General features: G+C 42.1%; 1 protein-coding gene across 3 annotated transcripts in view; it reads left to right on the top strand.

The window, feature by feature from the left end:
• Window positions 1-22,602, top strand: part of LOC133652464 (apoptosis-inducing factor 3) — a 66,372-nt gene that overhangs the window by 15,335 nt on the left and 28,435 nt on the right. For 2 of the 3 annotated variants that reach the window (XM_062051237.1, XM_062051239.1), the window contains exon 2: window positions 15,552-15,714. The exons of the other annotated variant lie outside the window; for it this stretch is intronic. In XM_062051237.1, the coding sequence (XP_061907221.1) occupies window positions 15,684-15,714 (31 nt within the window). In that variant the 5' untranslated portion in view covers window positions 15,552-15,683. The remainder of the gene's footprint in view (window positions 1-15,551; window positions 15,715-22,602) is intronic. 3 annotated transcript variants of the gene reach the window in all.

A 22,602-nucleotide genomic window follows, 5' to 3' on the forward strand; every position in this document is an offset into this window, starting at 1 on the left:
AGACAAGGCTAAGTCTGACATACCAATACGTGTTTTGATACGCTCCAATAAAATATTATGATTGACGGTATCGAAAGCAGTGCTAAGATCAAGAAGCAGCAACATAGATGACGCATCAGAATCCATCGTTAGCAATAGATCATTAGTCATTTTTGCGAGGGCTGTCTCCGTAGAGTGATTTGCCCTGAAACCGGATTGAAAAGGTTCACAGAGATTGTTAGACAGTAAGTGTTCATTTAGCTGCTGTGCAACAATTTTTTCGAGGATTTTCGAAATAAACGGAAGGTGGGACACTGGCCGGTAATTTACCATGAGCTCAGGATCGAGGTTAGGTCTTTTGAGCAGAGGATGAATAACCGCTTTTTTGAATGCTAGAGGAACAGTGCGAGAAGAAAGTGATAAGTTTATAATATTTAGCACTGATGGTCCTAATACTACAAACAGTTCCTTGATAAGTTTCCCCGGAAGTGGGTCAAGTATACATGTTGTTTGTTTTATCGCAAACAATCTTAGCCCAGCTAAGATTGTTTGCGGCTCGTTCACAAGAAATTGCATCCTTAAGGGTACTATCTACAAGAAAGGTCAATAATTATGCATTTAATTTTGATGTTTGAGTATAGCTATTAAGTAATTAGTAAGAACAAACAGCTCAGTTTAGTGCAACAAAACATAAAATGTTTGTTCACGGGACAGTTGTCATGTGGAAAAAGACTTTGCGAAGTTTATCTCCTGCTGCAAAGAGGCCAGTCACAGTGGGGATCTTTCCACTTCTCATTTGGAACTTTAAAAAGCACACATCTATTCAGCAAGGGACACTTTTTCCCTTCCTCCCTGAAGTTCAAGAACATTATATGTGCCCGGAATAGCAAGTAGCTCTTTCGTTTTTTTTACTTCACAAGGATAACTTGCTGGCTGATAGCTGCGTGTTGTGCGACACGACCTGCTCACATTCATAGCGGCCTGTGCTCTGTGGGGAGCAACTGTATGTATGTGAGGCTCAAATACCAGAGCTGCTAGAGATGTGAGCCTGATGTGGCAACAAAACAAGGGGGCCCTCGCTTCCCTTAAATGTGCTCTGTGACGAGGGAGTTAATAGGTATCGAAGTGCTGTTAATATTAAACTGTTCCCTTATGCAATATGCATTAACAAAGGTATCCATGCGTGACGAAATTTTCCCAATTAGCACGTTTGCTTCCTTATTACAAGCACAAGCATGGCACAAAGATAAAGCAAAACAATTGTCGAGGTAATATTGACAGATGACACAAAAGCACTAAATGATGACTGATTGTATGACGCAAGATTGGGGGAAAAAAACTATAGCATGCGAATGTTCTACTATATCATGGTTGTTAAATTAATTTTAAAGAAACTTACAAAATACTACTACGGCTACTTCTACTTCTATTACTTCTACTAACAAACAAGAAGAAAAAGAACAAGAAGAACAAGAAGTCGAAGTAAAATAAGAAGAAAAACAAGAAGTGGAAGTAGAAGAAGAACAATAGGAAGAACAAGAAGAAGAACAAAAAGAAGTAGAAGAACAACAAGTATAAGTAAAAGAAGAAGAACAAGAAGAACAAAAAGATATAGAAGAAAAACAAGAGGAACAAGAAGAAAAAAAGAAGAACAAGAAGTCGAAGAACAAGAAGTCGAAGAACAAGAAGCAAAACAAGAAGAACAACCAGAAGAAGAGGAACAAGAAGACAGAAAAGAACAAGAAGACAAAGAAGAAGAAAAAGACAAAGAAGAAGAAAAAGACAAAGAAGAACAAGAACAATAACAAGAAGAAGCACAATAAGATAAAGAAGAAAAAGAACAAGAAGACAAATAAGAACAAGAACAATAACAAGAAGAAGGGCAAGAAGATAAAGAAGACAAAGAAGAACAAGAACAAGAATAACAAGAAAAAGAAAAAGAAAAAGACAAAGAAGAAGAAGACAAAGAAGTAGAAGACGACGATGAAAAAGAAGACCAAAAGAAGAAAATGAAGGTGGAGAAGAAGAAGAAAAAAAAGATGAAGAATACAAAGAAGAATACGACGAAAGTGAATACGAAGGCAAAGAAGAAGAAGACGAAAAAAACAACAAAGAGAAAGAATAAAAAGAAGAAAAAAGAAGACGTAGATAAGACTAAGAAGAAGATGAAGAAGTATAAGTATATAGGTTCAAAAAAATGGACCTGCTCACATTTTTCCAGTATTACAGCAGATCCTTGCAATTGAGAGGATTACGTTCGGAGACCATAAAAATGCATACACACACACTAACTAAAGCATTTGACAGTTTTAATCACAATATTTTAATAAAAAAACTAGAACGATATGGCATCAGAGGGTTACTCTTAAACTGGATAAGAAGTTATCTAACGAACAGGAAACAATACGTGAAGCTATGAACACACGTCTACAACGCTAAGTATATCCTGTGGTGTACCTATCAAGATACAGGTGATGGAATTCCTGCTGGGCATTGCTGCCTGACGCACCTCCTCCAGTGCCTTTTGACAGGTGTGCTGTGACACCTCACCGAACACCTCTGTGGGCATAAACGGGTCATCAGCTGGTGACCACCATTCATCAACGTTTCGCTCCTTTAACCCCAGAACGTCTCATGGTGGCGGAGCGATGGCAGGGATGTCTCCCTGCCACCCCCTGCTGATGTCCTAGGTGTTTTCCCCCCAACTCTTATGCTTCCTCCTTAGCCACAGCCAGAAGCTGCCTTTGTCCGCCTCCTCGGCCAGCTCTTTCATGGCTTTCCGATGCCCCGCTCCTGTGCATCCAATGTCTCGGAGTAGGCGGGCAGTTGAGGAACCCACGAAGCCCCTACACCCCACTTCCACAGGGCAGATGACGGCTTTCCAGCCAGCCTCCCTGCACTCTGCTGCCAGGTCAGAGTACTTGGCTCGCTTCCGCTCATAAGCAGCCTCCAACCCCCCCTCCCATGGGACAGTGAGCTCGACCAGAAGAACCGTCCTGCAAGCCTCTGACCAGTAGACCAGGTCTGGCCGTAGCGATGTTTCGACGATCTCCCTGGGGAACTGGAGCTGCTTCCCCAGGTCGACCCTCATGCTCCACTCATTTCCTGGTGAGAGGAGTCTCACTGTAGCTCTCTGGTGGGGGTGTTTGGCACCATCCCCAGCCCTCGCGAATTGGATGAGATGTCTGGCTGGAGCGGAAGGTCTGCTATTTGCCTCCTTTCTGCAGGTCTCTGACATCTCTGCCAACTTTTTCAAGACTTGGTCGTGTCGCCATCTGTAGCGGCCTTGCGACAACGCTGTTGAGCAGCCCGACAGGATGTGCTGTAGGCTTGCGTTGATGGTGTTGCAGAGGGGACAGGTCTCCTCGGCACCAAACCATTGGTGGAGGTTTCGGGGACAAGGCAAGGTGTCGTACGTTGCTCTGATCAGGAAGCTGAGCCTGGCTTGGGGGATCTTCCACAGGTCAGACCATGACATCGTCCTGTCTGTGAGACCTTCCCACAATGTCCAACGACCTTGCTGGCCCTGGGACATCGCTTTGATGTTTAGGCGTTCCTGCTCATTTCTTGCCACTTCTGCCACCACCATGGCTCTCCGGTCTTCTTTGGAAGCCTTTGACCAGAACAAGGGAGCCTCGCCCCTCCCAAGGTCTGCTCGACCTTCCTGAACTCTGCCGACCACTTCACGGTGCTTCAGCCTGCAGATCGCCGTGTCGACCTCTTCTTGGGCTTTCCACTTTCTTCCTGTTCTTATCTGGGTGCCCGCTGCTCTCACCAACTGGTCAGTGGATTCCCTCAGCTCCAGCACCAGCCGAGCCTTCTCTTGCTTGTATCCCAGGCTGATGGATCGCAGTGGTAGTTGAAGAGCGTTCCTACCAAAGAGGCCTACGTCTGAGAGGCACCTTGGTAGTCCCAGCCACTTTCTGATGAACGAGTTTGCCCCCCCGTCCATCTTGCTTACCACTGAGGAGGGGATTTCGCTCATCTTCAGTGGCCACATCACCCTTTGGTACAGTATGAACTGGTAGCACCATACTTTGTACTTCCCAGGGAGTTGGCTTTGATTGGTGTACCTCAGGGATCAATACTAGGACCTAAATGATTCAATCTCTATATAAATGACATTTGTAAAGTTATAAAATATTTAAAGTTAGTATTATTTTCGGATGATACAACAGCATTTTGTTCAGGACAGAACACACAGAAGATAATACAAATAATAACAGAAGAAATGGTTTGACAAAAACAGACTTTCGTTGAATCTCAGTAAAACTAAAACACTGCTATTTGGTAACAGTAGAAGAGAAAGTCAAACACAAATATAAATAGACGGAATATAAATTGAAAGAGTAAATGAAACCAAATTTCTAGGTATAATGATTGATGATAAATTGAACTGGAAATCTCATGTAAAAAATATACAACATAAAGTAGCAAGAAACACATCAATAATGAATAAAGCAAAACATGTTCTTGACCAAAAATCACTTCATATTCTCTACTGCTCGCTAGTGTTACCATATCTGAGTTATTGTGTAGAAATATGGGGAAATAACTTCAAAAGTACACTTCATTCATTAACGGTGTTACAAAAAAGATCAGTTAGAATAATACATAATGTTGGATATAGAGAACATACAAGCCCTTTATTTATTGAATTAAAGATACTGAAATTACTAGCAAACAGCTAAAATTATACACAAAGCAAACTATAACCTGCTACCCAAGAATATACAACAATTCTTCTCAAAAAAAGAGGAGAAATATAATCTTAGAGAAAAATGTAATTTAAAACATTTGTATGCACGTACAACACTTAAGACCTTCAGTATATCTGTATGTGGAATTAAATTATGGAATGGATTAAGCAAAGCAATCAAACAATGTACTAATATGATCCACTTCAAGAAACTATTCAAACTTAAAGTGTTTACAAAGTACAAAGAAAAAGAACCATGATAAACATTCTGAATTTATTTCATCCATCCATTCATTCATTCTCAAAATAATCTTACTCGTCTCATCATATGACATGTAACTTACTTAACCGAGTATTATTTATTTATTTATTTATTTTTATTGAGATTACTTATGCAGTATATTGTGAATAAATTGAGAACAGGAAGTGAACAAAAGCTTTAGCAACTGTTATGTAAAAGAAAAGGGGTAGGATTAAATGAGCTCTGCTTCTTCCCACTCCTTTTCGAACATGTTGAAAAGAGAAACTGGAAATTGTGATGTATCATGTTGTATGCTTGCATGTTCAAAATAAACTCAAACTCAAACTCATTTATCCCTTTCCAAACCTTCCGAATAGCTTGATTTGGGAACAACATTTGCAATAAAACACAGGCAGAATTACCATTAGGCGAACACAGGCAGTTGCCTAGGGCCTCGAGAAAAATAAAAAGTTAAAGTTTTATTAAAGTTTTCTTCTATTTTAAAACAATTCTTTATTTTTTGTCTTCAAATGCTTAATCAATCATGATCGTTTTTGACAGCTCCCCTTCGCTTCTCACGCAATCGACTATTCTATGCTACTGACTTGATTCCGCAAGACAGATCAAAACAAACCAGTTACCCAAGTTGAGTGGAGAAAGCGAACAGTTTTTATTAAAACTACACAAGGTGTCACCTTTTTTCTCAGTGACAGAATGTATGTGATCAACACAGCAAGATCTGCTGTCAGTGCAGGATGCAAGTGGAGAGTGATGCTTTTCATCAAAGATGTGTGAGTATTAAAGTGCTCTAAATGGTAAAGTATTGTAACCGAGAGTCTGGCGAGATGAAGTACAAGTTTTGGAAGTACTGTAGGACATTCAAAACCAATTTTTAAAGCCAACAGTCTGGTCTCGATCAAACACGGCCACCGTCAAGAGCTCTCTTTTTCCCACCAGTCACATACTTCCAGCCTTCACAATAATCCTATCATCACACATCCGGTTCTAATGCGCTTACACTTTACTCTAAGTAAGTATCCTAACTTTCTATCAATTACAGTAAAATCGTTGGGATCAGTGATACTCATTGCGCGGCTCACCAAGTTTTAATAAGCAGCTCACATTGTAGTTTCACACAATAATTTACCTATGTTTTTTTTGTATGTGGTATGTGGAGGGCCTCGTTTGCTTTTGGCCCCCAAATGACTAAAAGTGAAGGTTATAGTCATTAGATTAGATTCAGCTCCAATATCCCCAGAGTCCATTCTACACTTTAGCCTGGTCATTAGGCTGGCGCTACAACCACGATCCCGTGTGGCTTCACACCATAATCCTCACTGCTTGCCTGATGCAATTCCAGTTATGATTTAAAACCATCTATTAACTTATTTTCACTGAGCTGCATGTTTTGAGGCCATATTGTAACAAAGTTGACTGGAGACCAGGGGTCTTCAACGTTTTCCATGCAGGGATCCCAAAAAGTTAGATTAAATCAAATGAAACTGTCCTAGAGTACCTTGTTAAACTGCAGTTTCTGAGGTGGAGGGTCGTGTTACAAAATTATAATATTTTCTGATCCAAACACTTAAACGAAAACTAAGAATAGGCTGTCGGCCAATCATAGGGATCCCGACAAAGCCTAGTAATTGGCATAGCAGTGTTAGGGGCAGGTCCTCCTTGTTGGACTGACAAGTGAATAAACCGGTGCCCTTCTTGAAAGAACTCCTGTGCGTCATTAAATGTGTGCATTGCTGACTAGTGTTACCATACCTGAGTTATTCTGCAGAAATATAGGGAAATACCTACAAATGTGCGCTACATTCGCTAACTGTGTTACAAAAAACATCAGTTAGAATAATACATAATGTTGGATATAGAGAACATACAAACCCTTTATTTATTAAGTCAAAAATATTAAAGTTCGGTGATTTGGTAAAATTGCAAACAGCTAAAATGATGTACAAAGCAATCTATAACCTGCTACCTGTCACGATTGGTAAAACTGGTGGACCCAAATGCAGAAAAGACAAACAGGATTAAAGTTCAAGGGTTATTATTAATAAAACCAGAGGGAAAGGAGGGAGCTTGTAGTCTTTGGCTTTGCAGTCCAGGAGAGCACACTGAGGCTAGCAGGCTGAGGCTAGCAGGCAGAGGCTAGCAGGTTGAGGCTAGCAGGTTGAGGCTAGCAGGTTGAGGCTAGCGGGCTGCGGCTGGCGGGCTGAGGCTAGCAGGCTGAGGCCAGCAGGCTGAGGCTAGCAGGTTGAGGCAGGCACACACGGCAGGTAGGGAACTGAAGGCAGAGGAAAAAACAGGGGTAGAATGAGGAGCCAAAAAATACAGAAATGGCAGATTCGCAAGATTATCAAAAGTGCTAGACTTCCAGAACAAACGGGCGTGAAGCGTTACCACATGTAGAAGGTGAAACGATCTGGCGATCACGCCGAGAGAAGTCCAAACATTTGAAGACTGCAGGTGATGAGTTGATGGCAGGCAGGTGAGTGATTAGAGTGCTGGGATCAGCTGTGCCAGGCTGAGAGCTGGAGCCAAGCCAACGCCCAAAACACGCCCACTCTCCCAAAGACACACACAGAGACAAACAGACAGAGACTGTGACAGTGCCCCCCCCTCAAGGAACGCCTCCAGGCGATCCACCAGGCTTGCCCGGGTGACTGCGGTGAAAGGCCAAGATAAGGGAAGGGTCCAGGATGAAGCTGCGAGGCACCCAGCAACGCTCCTCAGGTCCATACCCCTCCCAGTCCACCAGGTACTGCAGACCTCTACCCCGACGGCGCACATCCATCAGCCGCCGGACCGTGTAGGCTGGGTGGTCGTCGATGACACAGGGGGGTGGGGGGTGGGGGGTGGGGGGTGGGGGGGGTATCAGGGGGAGATAGTGGGCTGGTCGAAACAGGCTTCAGTTGGGAGACATGGAAAGTGGGATTGATCCTCCAGCGTGCAGGTAATTTGAGTTTAACTGCTGTTGGATTGATGATGGAAATGATTTCATAAGGGCCAACATACCGGGGTGCAAGTTTCTTTGAGTCCACTTTGAGGGGAAGGTCTCTAGAGGAAAGCCACACCTGCTGACCTGGCTGGTGCCGGCCTTCGGTGTAGGTCCGCATATCGACGATTTCGGTCCACAGAGCTGAGGAGGGCAGCACGAGCATCTTTCCACACCTTGCGGCAACGCCGCATCTGAGCCTGAACTGAAGGTACAGAGATATCATCCTCCTCAGCAGGAAACAACGGGGGTAGGTAACCTAAGGATACCTCAAATGGTGACACTCCCGTGGCTGCACAGGGTAATGAGTTGTGGGCATACTCAATCCATACCAGGTGGGTGCTCCAGGAGGAGGGGTTCTTGGCAACGACACATCGGAGGGCCGCTTCTAGGTCTTGATTTGCCCGTTCCGTTTGCCCATTAGACTGAGGGTGATAACCCGAAGTCAGACTCACAGTGGCTCCAATGGCCCGGAATTCCATGAAGACGGAACACATGCTGGACCATGAGGTTGGCTTTCCAGGAACGTGGGGAGTTTGGGTAGAGCCACGAAATGCACTGATTCGGAAAATCTGTCCACTATAGTGAGGATAACAGAATTTCCCTGAGAAGGCGGGAGGCCAGTGACAAAGTCCAGTGATATATGAGACCAGGGGCGGCTTGGGACTGGCAAGGGATGGAGTAGGCCAGCAGGTGGTCGATTGGAGGATTTTCCACGGGCACACACAGTACAGGCAGACACAAAGGCACGGGTATCAGCATCCATGGTAGGCCACCAAAAGTGTCGCTTGAGGAGAGTCATGGTGCGGCCAACTCCTGGGTGGCAGGCAAACAAGGAAGTGTGTGCCCACAGAAGAACCTGTGAACGTACAGAGTCAGGCACAAAAAGGCATTTATCAGGACCATTACCCGGGTCTGGTTGGTCTTGCTGAGCCCTTCGGACCACCGACTCAATCTCCCAAGTTACTGCGGCCACCACACAAGACGCCGGAAGGATAGGCTCAGGACTGGTGGGACCCTCCGAAATGAACTGACGTGACAGGGCATCCGGCTTGACATTGCGGGATCCTGGACGGTAGGTCAGTGTGAAGCGGAATCGACCAAAAAACAAAGCCCACTGGGCCTGGCGGGAATTGAGGCGCTTGGCAGACTGAATGTAGGTCAGGTTTTTATGGTCTGTCCAGATGATGAATGGGTGTTCTGCTCCCTCAAGCCAGTGCCTCCATTCCTCCAGAGCGAGTTTGACAGCCAGCAGCTCCCTGTTACCTACATCATAATTGCGCTCAGCAGGTTCTAGCCGATATGAGAAGAACGCGCAAGGATGGCGCTTCTGGTCCTTGGCAGAATGCTGGGATAGTACAGCCCCCACTCCAGACTCTGAGGCATCAACTTCCAAGATGAACTGGCGTGAGGAGTCAGGATGAATCAGGACAGGGGCTGTGGTAAAACGTCTCTTAAGCTCCTTGAAAGCAGCGTCAGCCTCTGCTGTCCAAGTGAATGGGACAGACGGAGATGTGAGTCTTGTGAGGGGTGCGACCACTTGACTGTAGTTCCGGATGAACCGGCGATAAAAGTTTGCAAAGCCAAGAAAGCCCTGGAGACGTTTAACTGAGGTTGGTTGAGGCCAGTCCACCACAGCTCGCACCTTTTCGGGGTCTGCCTTCACCTGACCACTCTCAATGATGAACCCGAGGAACCTTGTGGACTGAACATGGAACTCACATTTTTCTGCTTTAATGTAGAGCTTGTTCTCAAGAAGGCGCTGGAGCACTTGTCTGACATGAACCACATGTTCCTCTGGGTTGCGGGAGAAAATCAGGATATCATCCAGGTACACAAAGACGGAGCGGTTAATCAGGTCTCGGAGGACATCGTTCACAAGAGCTTGAAAAACTGCTGGGGCATTAGTCAAGCCAAAGGGCATAACCAAGTATTCGAAATGACCAAGGGGAGTCTTAAAGGCTGTTTTCCATTCGTCACCAGCTCGGATTCGAATCAAATGGTAGGCATTGCGAAGGTCTAACTTGGAAAACACAGTCGCTCCTTGGAGGGGTTCAAAGGCAGATGCCAGCAAAGGCAGTGGGTATTTGTTTTTAATGGTGATGTTATTCAACCCTCGAAAATCGATACAGGGACGTAGAGTGCCATCTTTCTTACCCACGAAGAAAAAACCTGCACCGAGTGGGGAAGATGAAGGTCGAATAATGCCTGCAGCCATAGAGTCATGGATGTACTTTTCCATCGCCTCTCTCTCAGGGCGGGACAGGTTGTATAACCGACTAGAAGGCAGGGGAGCTCCTGAAAGCAGGTCAATGGCACAGTCATAAGGGCGGTGCGGAGGGAGGGACAGTGCGTGTTGCTTGCTGAAGGCGTCTTCTAAGTTATGGTAGACAGAGGGAACCTTGGACAGATCTGGGGGCTCTATGACAACTGGAGAGACTGTGTCCTCAGCAGGGGAGCGGGCAGACCGCAGGCAGGTGGAGAGACAGTAGGAGCTCCAGCTCACCACTTTGGCTGCAGCCCAGTCAATGTGAGGATTGTGAAGTCTTAACCAGGGCTGACCAAGGACTACAGGAGCATGAGGAGAAGAGATTATATGGAATTGGATTTGTTCAAGATTATTACCGGAGACAAGGAGGTGCACAGGTTCTGATCGGTGAGTGACACGGGCAAGGAGTCGACCAGTCAGGGAATTGGCTTGCAAGGGTGAGGGAAGTGGCTCGATGGTAATGCCCACTTGGGAAGCAACGTCGGCGTCCAAAAAATTCTCATCCGCCCCCGAGTCCACCAGAGCAAGGAGAGACAAGGACTGGGATTGCCAACAGAGAGTAGCAGAAAACTGCATTCGGCATAGGGATTTAGGGGAGGAGACAGCTTGGCTCACCAGAACCCCCACTGTTACTGGTGAGCCTACTCTTTTGGCCGCATAGAACAGGTGGCAAGGAAATGGCCAGGTTGACCACAATAGAGACACACCCCTGCCCTCCTTCTGCGGAGGCGCTCTTCAGGTGTAAGGTGAGCCCGGCCCACCTGCATGGGCTCCTCAACAGGGGAACTGGAGGTTGAGGCTGTGCACATTGGCAAGTTGGGCCCGGCCGGCCTGGGTCTAAAGCTGGGGTGTTCCGATGACCTGCAAGGCACGGGTCAGCTTGCCACTGGGCCATCTGGTCAGAGATGTTGATAGCTGCAGTAATAGCTTCGTCTAGGGACAGCTGCTCATTCCTCAGAGCAATCTCCCTTCCAATGACCCGACTAAGCCCATTCTGGAAAGCAGTGAGAAGGGCCTTGTCATTCCAGCCAGACTCCACAGCTAGGGACCGGAATTCACAGGCAAATTCTCTTACTGAGCTTTTCCCTTGACGAAGTCGCAACAACTGCTGACCTGCTTGCTGCCCTCGTATGGGGTGGTCGTAGACCCGCTTCAGTTCTGCAGATAGTGCAGCAAAGGACTGGACTGCGGGGGATCCTTGCTCACGAAGGGCATTAAAATAACTCAAAGGGGGCCCCTGTAGCAGGTTGGCTACGTAAGCGATTTTGGCTGCCTCACGGCCAAAGCGAGAGGGCTGAGCATCAAAAGCAAGCTGGATCTGAGTTAAAAATTCACGACAAGTGCTCGGATTGCCAGAGTACTTATCAGGCGGGGGGATGTGTGGCTCTGCAGCAGGAACAGCAGGGGGTGCAGGTGGTGCAGGTGGTTCGGGTTGTGGTTGAGCTTGTTGATTGATGAGAGTGGTCAGCTGGGTGGAAACGCGTGACATCTGGTCAATAAGTGTCTGTAGTAGTTGGTCATGGTTTCCCAAACGCTGTCCTTGATTGGCAAGGGCCTCTCTCACACGGTCAAAATCTGCTGGGTCCATTGAAAAGGGCCAGATCGTTCTGTCACGATTGGTAAAACTGGTGGACCCAAATGCAGAAAAGACAAACAGGATTAAAGTTCAAGGGTTATTATTAATAAAACCAGAGGGAAAGGAGGGAGCTCGTAGTCTTTGGCTTTGCAGTCCAGGAGAGCACACTGAGGCTAGCAGGCTGAGGCTAGCAGGCCGAGGCTAGCAGGTTGAGGCTAGCAGGTTGAGGCTAGCAGGCTGAGGCTGGCGGGCTGAGGCTAGCAGGTTGAGGCTAGCAGGCTGAGGCTAGCAGGTTGAGGCAGGCACACACGGCAGGTAGGGAACTGAAGGCAGAGGAAAAAACAGGGGTAGAATGAGGAGCCAAAAAATACAGAAATGGCAGATTCGCAAGATTATCAAAAGTGCTAGACTTCTAGAACAAACGGGCGAGAAGCGTTACCACATGTAGAAGGTGAAACGATCTGGCGATCACGCCGAGAGAAGTCCAAACATTTGAAGACTGCAGGTGATGAGTTGATGGCAGGCAGGTGAGTGATTAGAGTGCTGGGATCAGCTGTGCCAGGCTGAGAGCTGGAGCCAAGCCAACGCCCAAAACACGCCCACTCTCCCAAAGACACACACAGAGACAAACAGACAGAGACTGTGACACTACCAAAGAATGTACAACAATTCTTCTCAACTAAAGAGGAGAAATATAACCTTAGAGGAAAAAATTATTTAAAACATTTATATGCACGTACAACACTTAAAACTGTGGAATCAAATTATGGAATGGATTAAGTAAAGAAGTTAAAAATTGTACTGATATGATCCAGTTTAAGAGGTTGTTTTAATAGTGCTTACAAAGTACAAAGAAGAAGAATTATGAGAAATACTTCCAACCTTATTGAAAATAAGATATTCTTCATCTCAGTATGTTAATAATGACTGAATTAATTAATTACATATTATGAAACTGTTGTATATACTAATTCATAGATGTTATTTTATTTTTTAAAAAGGTCAGTAAATGATTCTATATAATTGTAAACGCATTGAAGTGGGAAAGGGGTTGGATTAAATAAGCTTTGCTTCTTCCTACTCCTTTTCGGGCATGATGTAAAATGAAATTATATGAAATTGTGTGATGTATTATGATGTAAGTGTGTTCATATTCGAAATAAACTAAAGAAAGAAAAGAAAAAGAAAAAGACCATTTGTATCCATGTATGCTCCACGTATCTGTTCACTACATTGTGTTGGATCAATGTTGATGTGCATTTACATTTGTGGAAAATTTCAAGGTCAATATACATTTTTTTACGACCCCCTGCAGTACTTCCTAGAACAGGGTCCAAATCCTGCCTGGCAATGACGCCATACCGGTCCCGGAGTTCAGTTCAAAACTTGAGAGACAAACATTTTTGCAGTAAATGTCTAAAAACACCAGACTGCTCCTGTTGTATAGAGGAACTTGGACCAGTATAAACACATTGTCAGATCCTTGCACTGACATTTGAACCTTGCTAGCGAACATAGCACACTGGAGTCCAAACTTGTGATTTACATAACGAGGCGTTCCTCAAAGCATCCCTTTATGTCCTCTCCTTTTTGGCAGTTTGATTTGTTTATAATGTCATTTATGTAACTAAGGTGTTACTGTAGCTTGTTTGCCTCAGATGCAGTCAGTAGTCATTTGTTCAACTTCTTCAGTTGCACTAATGGGGTTTTCAAGGTTCCATTTTTTTGTCCTCTCTTTCTCATCATTTGGCCCACGATTTCAGTTAAAAAAACTTGTTAGAGACTCAAATTTTTTCTGCAGCTTCTCAAAACACTTTTGAGATGAGCACTAGAGATGATCTTTGACTAGCTTTTTTGCAGAAGGCCTTTAAAACAGCAGTGTAACTCAATTTTGTTGAATACCCATGCCTTAGGGCAGTGCTTCTCAAACATTTTCTGTTATGGCCGCCCTATTTCGCACCCCCCCCCCCCCCCCCCCCCCCAACATTAAAGGAAACAACACGCCAGACTTTCCTTGTCACCGTGGTTACAGTGAAGCTTCATTATACTTTTGTATGGCAAAATAAAGCATGTTTCCCGAGGTCACACGCGACCCCTCTGGCATTGCACTGTGCCCCCCCAGAGGGGCCTACTCCACTATTTGAGAACTGCCTTAGGGGGATGTGGACTTGCTGTTGAAAACCTCCACTATAGACGATAGCTGTATCAACACACTCAGGGCGCTGCCAGCTTAGACTGGTGTCACATAGTTACAATGCAATTTTTATTTTCATTAATATTGTCAAAGTTAACATGAGATTAATCACATAAAATATCTCATTATTCATGTACAAACGCAGATTATAAGCGCAGTTTATTTTGAGCTAAGGGTGCACAAAAAAATAGATTCACATTGGGATTGCGATTTTTATTCATCTCGATTCTAAATCGATTAAAAATGTTCAAAAATCCATTAAATATTTTCTTATTTTTTTTATTTAAGATTGTCAAAGTTAACACGTGTGATTAATCACAAAAAATATCTCATTATTCCTGTATAAACGCAGATTATTAGCGCAATTTATTTTGAGCAAGGGTGCACAAAAATATCGATTCACATTTGGATCGCGATTTGTATTCATCTCGATTAAAAATTTTCAAAAATCCATTACAAATTGTATTTTTTTTTTTCAATTAAGATTGTCAAAGCTAATATGTGATTAATCACAAAAAAATCTCATAAATCCTATCTGAACACAAATTATTAGTGCAGTTTATTTTTGAGCTAAGGGTGCACAAAAAATGTATTCACATTTGGATCGCCATTTTTATTCATCTCGATTCTATAACAATTAAAAATGTTAAAAAATTAACCTAAAACTTTTTTTTTATTCAAGATTGTCAAAGTTAACACCTGTGATTAATCACTCAAAATATCTCATTAATGTACACTGTACATTTCGTGATTTTTAATATTGCATATTTAGAAATGATTACCAGCTATGGGTAAGAGTTGTATTTTCTTTTGAAAAAAGTCTGCCTATTATTCTAGATATTTTAACAGCAATCTGTTAATTTGCTGGATCGCAAATGCTCACCCACAGATATGCAGATATTCACTATACAGTATAGCATAAATAATTCATTTTACAGTTAAAAGGACTATAAAAAACGACAGCAAATTAATTTAAACTATACGTAAACTGGCAGCAGATGACAGTGGCATTTACAAAAACACATGACTACAACAATATTCAATGAATAACCGTCTTAATAAATTAGATCTTTGAACCTCTGTTCATTTTCTTAATGGGTTAGTTAATCAACTTCAACCAGTTTTGATTTGAAAGACAATAAATAAAACATGCAAAAAAGACATTTGTCTGTCTATTATGACAGGCTGTCTCATTAGTTTAAAAACACACTGACACTAAATTGTTGTTGAACTTATTGTGGGAAATGTGGTACAATTTACAATGGTCTTCGAAACATTGTAAACAAAATAGTATTGTCTGTATGGTTGTACAGTAGACAACTACAATGTATATCACAGGACACTTGGATTTTCGCATGCAATAAAAGCATCAGGCCTGTGTTGATAATTGTGTAAAATGTTGGTCATTTATCTTTTGGAAAAAATGTATACATTTAAAATGGCACTCTCCGTGGAAAAGTGCATGTGCAGTAAAATGTAATGTATATTGATGGTAAACAATGTGCTTATTGTCTTTACTGTACAAGGTAGCATGTGAAAGGATGCAAAGATGTCGCGTGTTGTTGGTGTGATGCTCTCGTGTATCCATGCAGGCTATGAGGAAGTATTGATGTGTACGATGTCCAGCGTAGACCTGCAGGGTCACATACCTCCACTTCTGTGACATTACTACACCCGAGGAGTTAGAGTCCTCTTCCTCGTTGTCCTTCCATCCCAGGCCCACCATGGGAGGATGCTTCTCCAAACCCAAACCAGGTGACAAACTTTCCTTCGCAGAGCTGCACAATTAAAATGGATACAAAACACAAAGTGTCTTTACGAAGTAATAACTAAGTAAACATTATAACCATCAGAGAGGTTTTAACTTAAAACATGTTTTAATTGAGGTTGTAGTTTGCAGTGGTGAAGAATTGGACTGCATCATACCAACACTAACATTTTGATACATTGATGTAGAGTAGGTTGAAACTGTAAGACAGGGGTCGAAACTCAATTTACCCAGGGGCCACTGAAGATAGAATCATGGTAAGGCTGGGCCTCACAAAGTGTTTACTTCCAAATCCCGTTTTAACCTTGGGAATGTATTTGTTCACTACTTCTACCTCCAGCTATTGTGACGCTCAGCTATGGTAGGCATTATAAATGAAACATTTCATTTAAAATTGCTTATTTTGACAGCATTGAGTTCCCTGCTTGCTTACAGGAAGTTGCTCTTTGTGTTGCTCAATGTGTGTTTGTTGTGCAGCTGTCATTTTTGTGTCTGCATTGTTATTGTGTTTAGTATCTTGTAGGATTCAATACAATATATTTAACTATTAGCCACCTAAGGGTGCACGGGCCACAGTACACTAAACTCTAAAGTTAAGGAGAAGGTCAGAAAATATGGGCCAGCTAAGTTTGAGACCGCTGCTATAAGAGAATGGACAAACATTAATCATCACAATCGTTGCATTGGTTTAGCTTTTTGTTTTGTTTTTTGTTCTTTATATTAATTAAGCAGAACACTAAACACAAGCCGCATTAAATCCTGATCGTTCCCATGTGTGGACTAACATTTTAGCTGACAATGTTTTTTTTCTTTTATAACTTGTCCTTTGGTGCTGAGACAAGCGATAGTTTTTGACATTTTTAGATAAATAATGGATTTACTAATTTGGCGTGACACTGTGTACTGTCACATAACTCTTTTTCTACTTAGTCAAGTCAGGTAACAGCACAAAAATGGGTATGTGAACGTGTACATCTATCTTATAAATGAAGACTATATGTTCCAGGGGTAGTGAATCTATCTGCTGGTAGTCACTTCGGAAGCCATTTATTTCCATTTTGACTCATCTTCACACTGGGTTATGTGTTTGGGTTTATGTCCAGCCCACTCTTCTTGCTCTATATAGTGTTGTACGGGGGAGGAATTTTAATGCTATTGCGGCATCTTACGCAAGAGGATTACTACACGTATACTGAAACATGCATATTAAAATAGGACACTGGTGTTTAGCTATTGTTTATATTATAAATAATATATATAAATAATGTATACTGTATAAATAACATGTATATGTACAGTATATACAGTATATACATATATATATACACACACTATATATACATATGTGAGTATATATATGTATATATATATATGTATATACACACATATGTATATATACAGTATATATGCCTGTATGTATAGATACACACACATATATATATGTATATATATATATACATATGTAAATACACACACATATATGTCATATATATGTCATATACATATATCTATATATCCATCCATCCATCCATTTTCCTACCGCTTGTCCCTTTCGGGGTCGCGTGGGGTGCTGGAGCCTATCTCAGCCGCACACGGGCGGAAGGCGGGGAACAACCTGGACAAGTCGCCACCTCATCGCAGGGCCAACACAGACAGACAGACAGACAACATTCACACTCACATTCACACACTAGGGCATTATTTAGTGTTGCCAATCAACCTATCCCCAGGTGCATGTCTTTGGAGGTGGGAGGAAGCCGTAGTACCCGGAGGGAACCCACTCAGTCACGGGGAGAACATGCAAACTCCACACAGAAAGATCCAGAGCCTGGGATTGAACTCAGGACCTTCGTATTGGGAGGCACATGCACTAACCCCTGCTTATATATATATATATATATATATATATATATATATATATATATATATATATATATATATATATATATATATATATATATATATATATATATATATATATATATATATATATATATATATATATATTATAAGAGATAGGCTTTAATGCCTAACTATAATATGGAATTTCTGCAGAAATTGTATGTGAATGCTGAAACACTGAACCCAAACTGAAATGCTAACGGGCAGTGTGCCGTCTAAATAGCGTTGATTTACTAAATATAAAACTTCAAGGCGTGTAAACAAGCTAAAAAAATCTATTACGCTAATGTTAGCATGCTAACATTCAGCATGTTTCAATTACGAAGTTATATGACTATAAGGTGTACGGCTGCAAAATTAACCAATAAAGTCACATTACGAACATTAAAATGCTAGTATTAGCATGCTGGCACGTCACTGACATTATCTTTGATGGTGGAACGGTTTAAATTCGGCTGAAAAATGCGGGAAGTCGTCAAAAGAAAAAAGGGTGGACTTATTGCAATTTTAAATGCGGAAATTCCAAACAAACAGGGAATTTTTGGAACCGGTAACATTGTTGGTTTGTCCAGGATGAGTGGAGTGTGTTGATATTGGAATGGTGTGACTCGGTTAAGAAATGTGGGAATTGTGCAGGTTGCAAAATTGTCCAATCATTTTTATTGGAGAAAAAAACCCCGGAAAACGAGGAATTCTGGGAATTTTGTGTCATGAACTAGCTAAACATTTTGATAGTTGATGAAAACATGATAGTTGATGCTGCATTTTCATGAAACATGTGGCGAATGCATCACATGTTGGTGGTGAAGTGGAAAAAAGGGATTCATTATCTGTATAAACAAGACAACACAAAAGCACTCGATCTGTCTGACCTCCCAACTAACTGACACAAAAACTGATGTTTCTTTTAAGCAAACTGCCGCAGTGTCAGGAGAGTCTCTTCAACTCTAAAAATCGTTTACTTTCATTTCCCCGGCCATTGCCCACGCTGTTATGATTTTCCATTACTTTTAATTGAGACTTACTCAGTGGGACAACATTCCAGCCAGATTACTGTGTGTAAGACCTGGACAATCAGCACATTTTCAAATCCAAACAGATAGAGCCTGCTGGAGTTGCGCCCATAGTTTCATATGCAGTAATGAAAACTCAAACAACAGCGCAATATATGGCATCAAAGTGCAATAAATGTCAGCAAAACCACAAGTTACCAAGATCCAAAATATATTTTTAATGCTAACTGCCTATGTATATTTTCTATGTATATTGTTGTACCTGTACTATACTTTGTTAACACATCCATATTTTTAACAACTTTAATTCTATATTTATAGTATTTAGTATTTAAAGTATTTCTTTTAAAATCTCCTCATGCTGCTAGAAAGTGAAGTGGAACTCTAAACCAAGTTTCATTGTATTATGTGTGCAATGACAATAAAAGCATCTAATTTAATATAGGGCCTAAATTAAAATGTTTATGGCATTGTGCTGTTTCATTGTTAGAAAATGTGATCACATTTTTAATTGAAATATGTGTGGATATTGTCCTCAATCCTTGCATTAAGGAAAAAATCACATCGTTCATATTAGGCTTGTACGGTATACCGGTACTAGTACTAATGAATCAAAAACGGTACTATACTCTGTTTGAAGAGTACAGGTTTTTTTTTCCAGGCATAACGGCGCGTCGTCGTCACGTCATGACATTGCTGGTTTTACGAGCAGAGGAGCATGTTCGGCAGCGCACAATCACGAAGTACTTGCAAGCAGACACAGTGTGTAGACAGTAAAAGGGAGAACAGAGGCATTTTGGCTTAAAAACTAACGATAAAGGTGAAGCTATAATACTGAAACGCCCACAGGAAGAGGTGCTTTAAAACATGGCCAGCAAGTTAGCGGCTAATGTCCATCCGCATTCGGCAGTGTTGTAGTTACTTCTAAATCCCTAATCCTCGCCTATATGGCAACAAATAAAGTACGTTTCTTACAAGTATCATCCCTGCAGGACGAGGAATAGCTAAATATGCTTCACTACACACCGTAGGAGGATACAATAGCTCACCGGCGTCACAATGTAAACAAACGCCATGGGTGGATCTACACCTAACATCCACTGTAATGATACCAAGTACAAGAGCATATCTAGTCGATACTACTGTGATTACATTAGTATTTTTTATCGTCACAAAATATTTTTTCTTTTTAAATTCATATTATATTCATAAACTGTCCCTGGACACATGAGAACTTAAATTATGACCAATGTATGATCCTGTAACGACTTGGTATCGGATCGATACCTAAATTTATGGTATCATCCAAAACTAATGTAAAGTATCAAACAACAGAAGAATAAGTGATTATTACATTTTAACAGAAGCGTAGATAGAACATGTTGAAACGGAAAATAACTAGATATTAACAGTAAATGAACAAGTTGATTAATAATACATTTTTACAGCTTGTTCTTTATATCCATCCATTGTCTACCGCTTGTCCCGTTCGGGGTCGCAGGGGGTGCTGGAGCCTATCTTTATAATTTTGATAAAATAATAGAATGGTAAATGACACAATATGTTACGGCATATGTCAGCAGACAAATTAGGAGCCTTTGTTTGTTTACTTACTACTAAAAGACAAGTTGTCTTGTATGTTCAATATTTTATTTAAGGACAAAATTGTTCTTTGATTGCAATACGAAACAGATGATAAATGTACCCTAAGACTTTTTTTGTTAAAACAAAGCCGATAGTGCCATTTTTTTGTGGTCCCCTTTATTTAGAAAAGTATTGAAAAGTATCGAAATACATTTTGGTACCTGTACCAAAATATTGGTATCAAGACAACCCTAGTTAATATTTAGTTTACTAAATTGTACTATACTATCATTATAATGACATTTAGATAATACAATTTAAATTTAAATAGATTTAATTTAAATATATAAGTATTTTAGGGCTGTCAAAAATGAATGTAGCAATACGGATTAATCTGTTATTATTAACGTCATTAAAACATGTAATGCCATTAACGCATCTGCTGCGAATAATTCCTCAAAATCCCTAAACGTCTCTGGCAATGCACTTCAGGCAGTTTGTCCAAGCATACTTGCCAACCCTCCTGATTTTCCCGGGAGACTCCCGAATTAAACAATTAAACAAGGAGACTCGGTAAAGAATCTGGGTATTATCTTCGACCCAACTCTCTCGTTTGAGTCACACATTAAGAGTGTTACTAAAACGGCCTTCTTTCATCTCCGTAATATCGCTAAAATTCGTTCCATCTTGTCCACTAGCGACGCTGAGATCATTATTCATGCGTTCGTTACGTCTCGTCTCGATTACTGTAACGTATTATTTTCGGGCCTCCCTATGTCTAGCATTAAAAGATTACAGTTGGTACAAAATGCGGCTGCAAGGCTTTTGACAAAAACAAGAAAGTTTGATCATATTACGCCTATACTGGCTCACTTGCACTGGCTTCCTGTGCACTTAAGATGCGACTTTAAGGTTTTACTACTTACGTATAAAATATTACACGGTTTAGCTCCAGCCTATCTCGCCGATTGTATTGTACCATATGTCCCGACAATAAATCTGCGTTCAAAGAACTCCGGCTTATTAGTGATTCCCAGAGCCAAAAAAAAGTCTGCGGGCTATAGAGCGTTTTCTATTCGGGCTCCAGTACTCTGGAATGCCCTCCCGGTAACAGTTAGAGATGCTACCTCAGTAGAAGCATTTAAGTCCCATCTTAAAACTCATTTGTATAATCTAGCCTTTAAATAGACCCCCCCTTTTTTTAGACCAGTTGATCTGCCGTTTCTTTTCTTCTCTCCTCTTCTCCCCTGTCCCTTGCGAGGGGGAGTTGCATAGGTCCGGTGGCCATGGATGAAGTGCTGGCTGTCCAGAGCCGGGACCCCGGGTGGACCACTAGCCTGTGCATCGGTTGGGGACATCTCTGCGCTGCTGACCCGTCTCCGCTCGGGATGGTTTCCTGTTGGCCCCGCTGTGGACTGGACTCCCGCTGATGTGTTGGATCCACTGTGGACTGGACTTTCACAATGTTATGTCAGACCCACTCGACATCCGTTGCTTTCGGTCTCCCCTAGAGGGGGGGGGTTACCCACATATGCGGTCCTCTCCAAGGTTTCTCATAGTCATTCACCGACGTCCCACTGGGGTGAGTTTTTCCTTGCCCGTATGTGGGCTCTGTACCGAGGATGTCGTTGTGGCTTGTACAGCCCTTTGAGACACTTGTGATTTAGGGCTATATAAATAAACATTGATTGATTGATTGATTGAATTTCAGTGCCCCTCCCGAATATCTCCCGGGGCAACCATTCTCCCGAATTTCTCCCGATTTCCACCCAGACAGCAATATTGGGGGCGTGCCTTAAAGGCACTGCCTTTAGCGTCCTCTCTCACCTGAAAAGGAGACTATTATATAAGTCTCCGTTATCCATAGGTTTATCTATAACCCATAAAGTAGGCAGGCACGGAGCTATTTCTCAGCGTTTGTTTATTCCAGCCGGCACGTTAATACACTGACACACAACATCCGGATTCCCATCATGCATTGCTTCAAAACTACAGCAAGTAGCAATGTCCAAAAACATAACACAAACGAAGCAGAAGAACGAAGAAGAGACATGGCAACGACGACAAAGAAGAAGTACGTATGCAAGTTCCAAAATGATTGGAAAAAATAATTTCAGTTCATCCAGGACAGCTCGAAGGGGAAGGGGTATGCTGCCGGCACATTTTGTAAATCAGACTTTTATGTGTGTGTATATGCGTAAATAAATGAACACTGAAATTCAAGTATTTATTTTATTTATATATACACCAGTATATATATATATATATCCATCCATCCATCCATCTTCTTCCGCTTATCCGAGGTCGGGTCGCGGGGGCAGCAGCTTAAGCAGGGAAGCCCAGACTTCCCTCTCCCCAGCCACTTCGTCCAGCTCC

This window comes from Entelurus aequoreus, linkage group LG06 (genome assembly GCF_033978785.1).
Source record: "Entelurus aequoreus isolate RoL-2023_Sb linkage group LG06, RoL_Eaeq_v1.1, whole genome shotgun sequence".
Lineage (NCBI taxonomy): Eukaryota > Metazoa > Chordata > Actinopteri > Syngnathiformes > Syngnathidae > Entelurus > Entelurus aequoreus.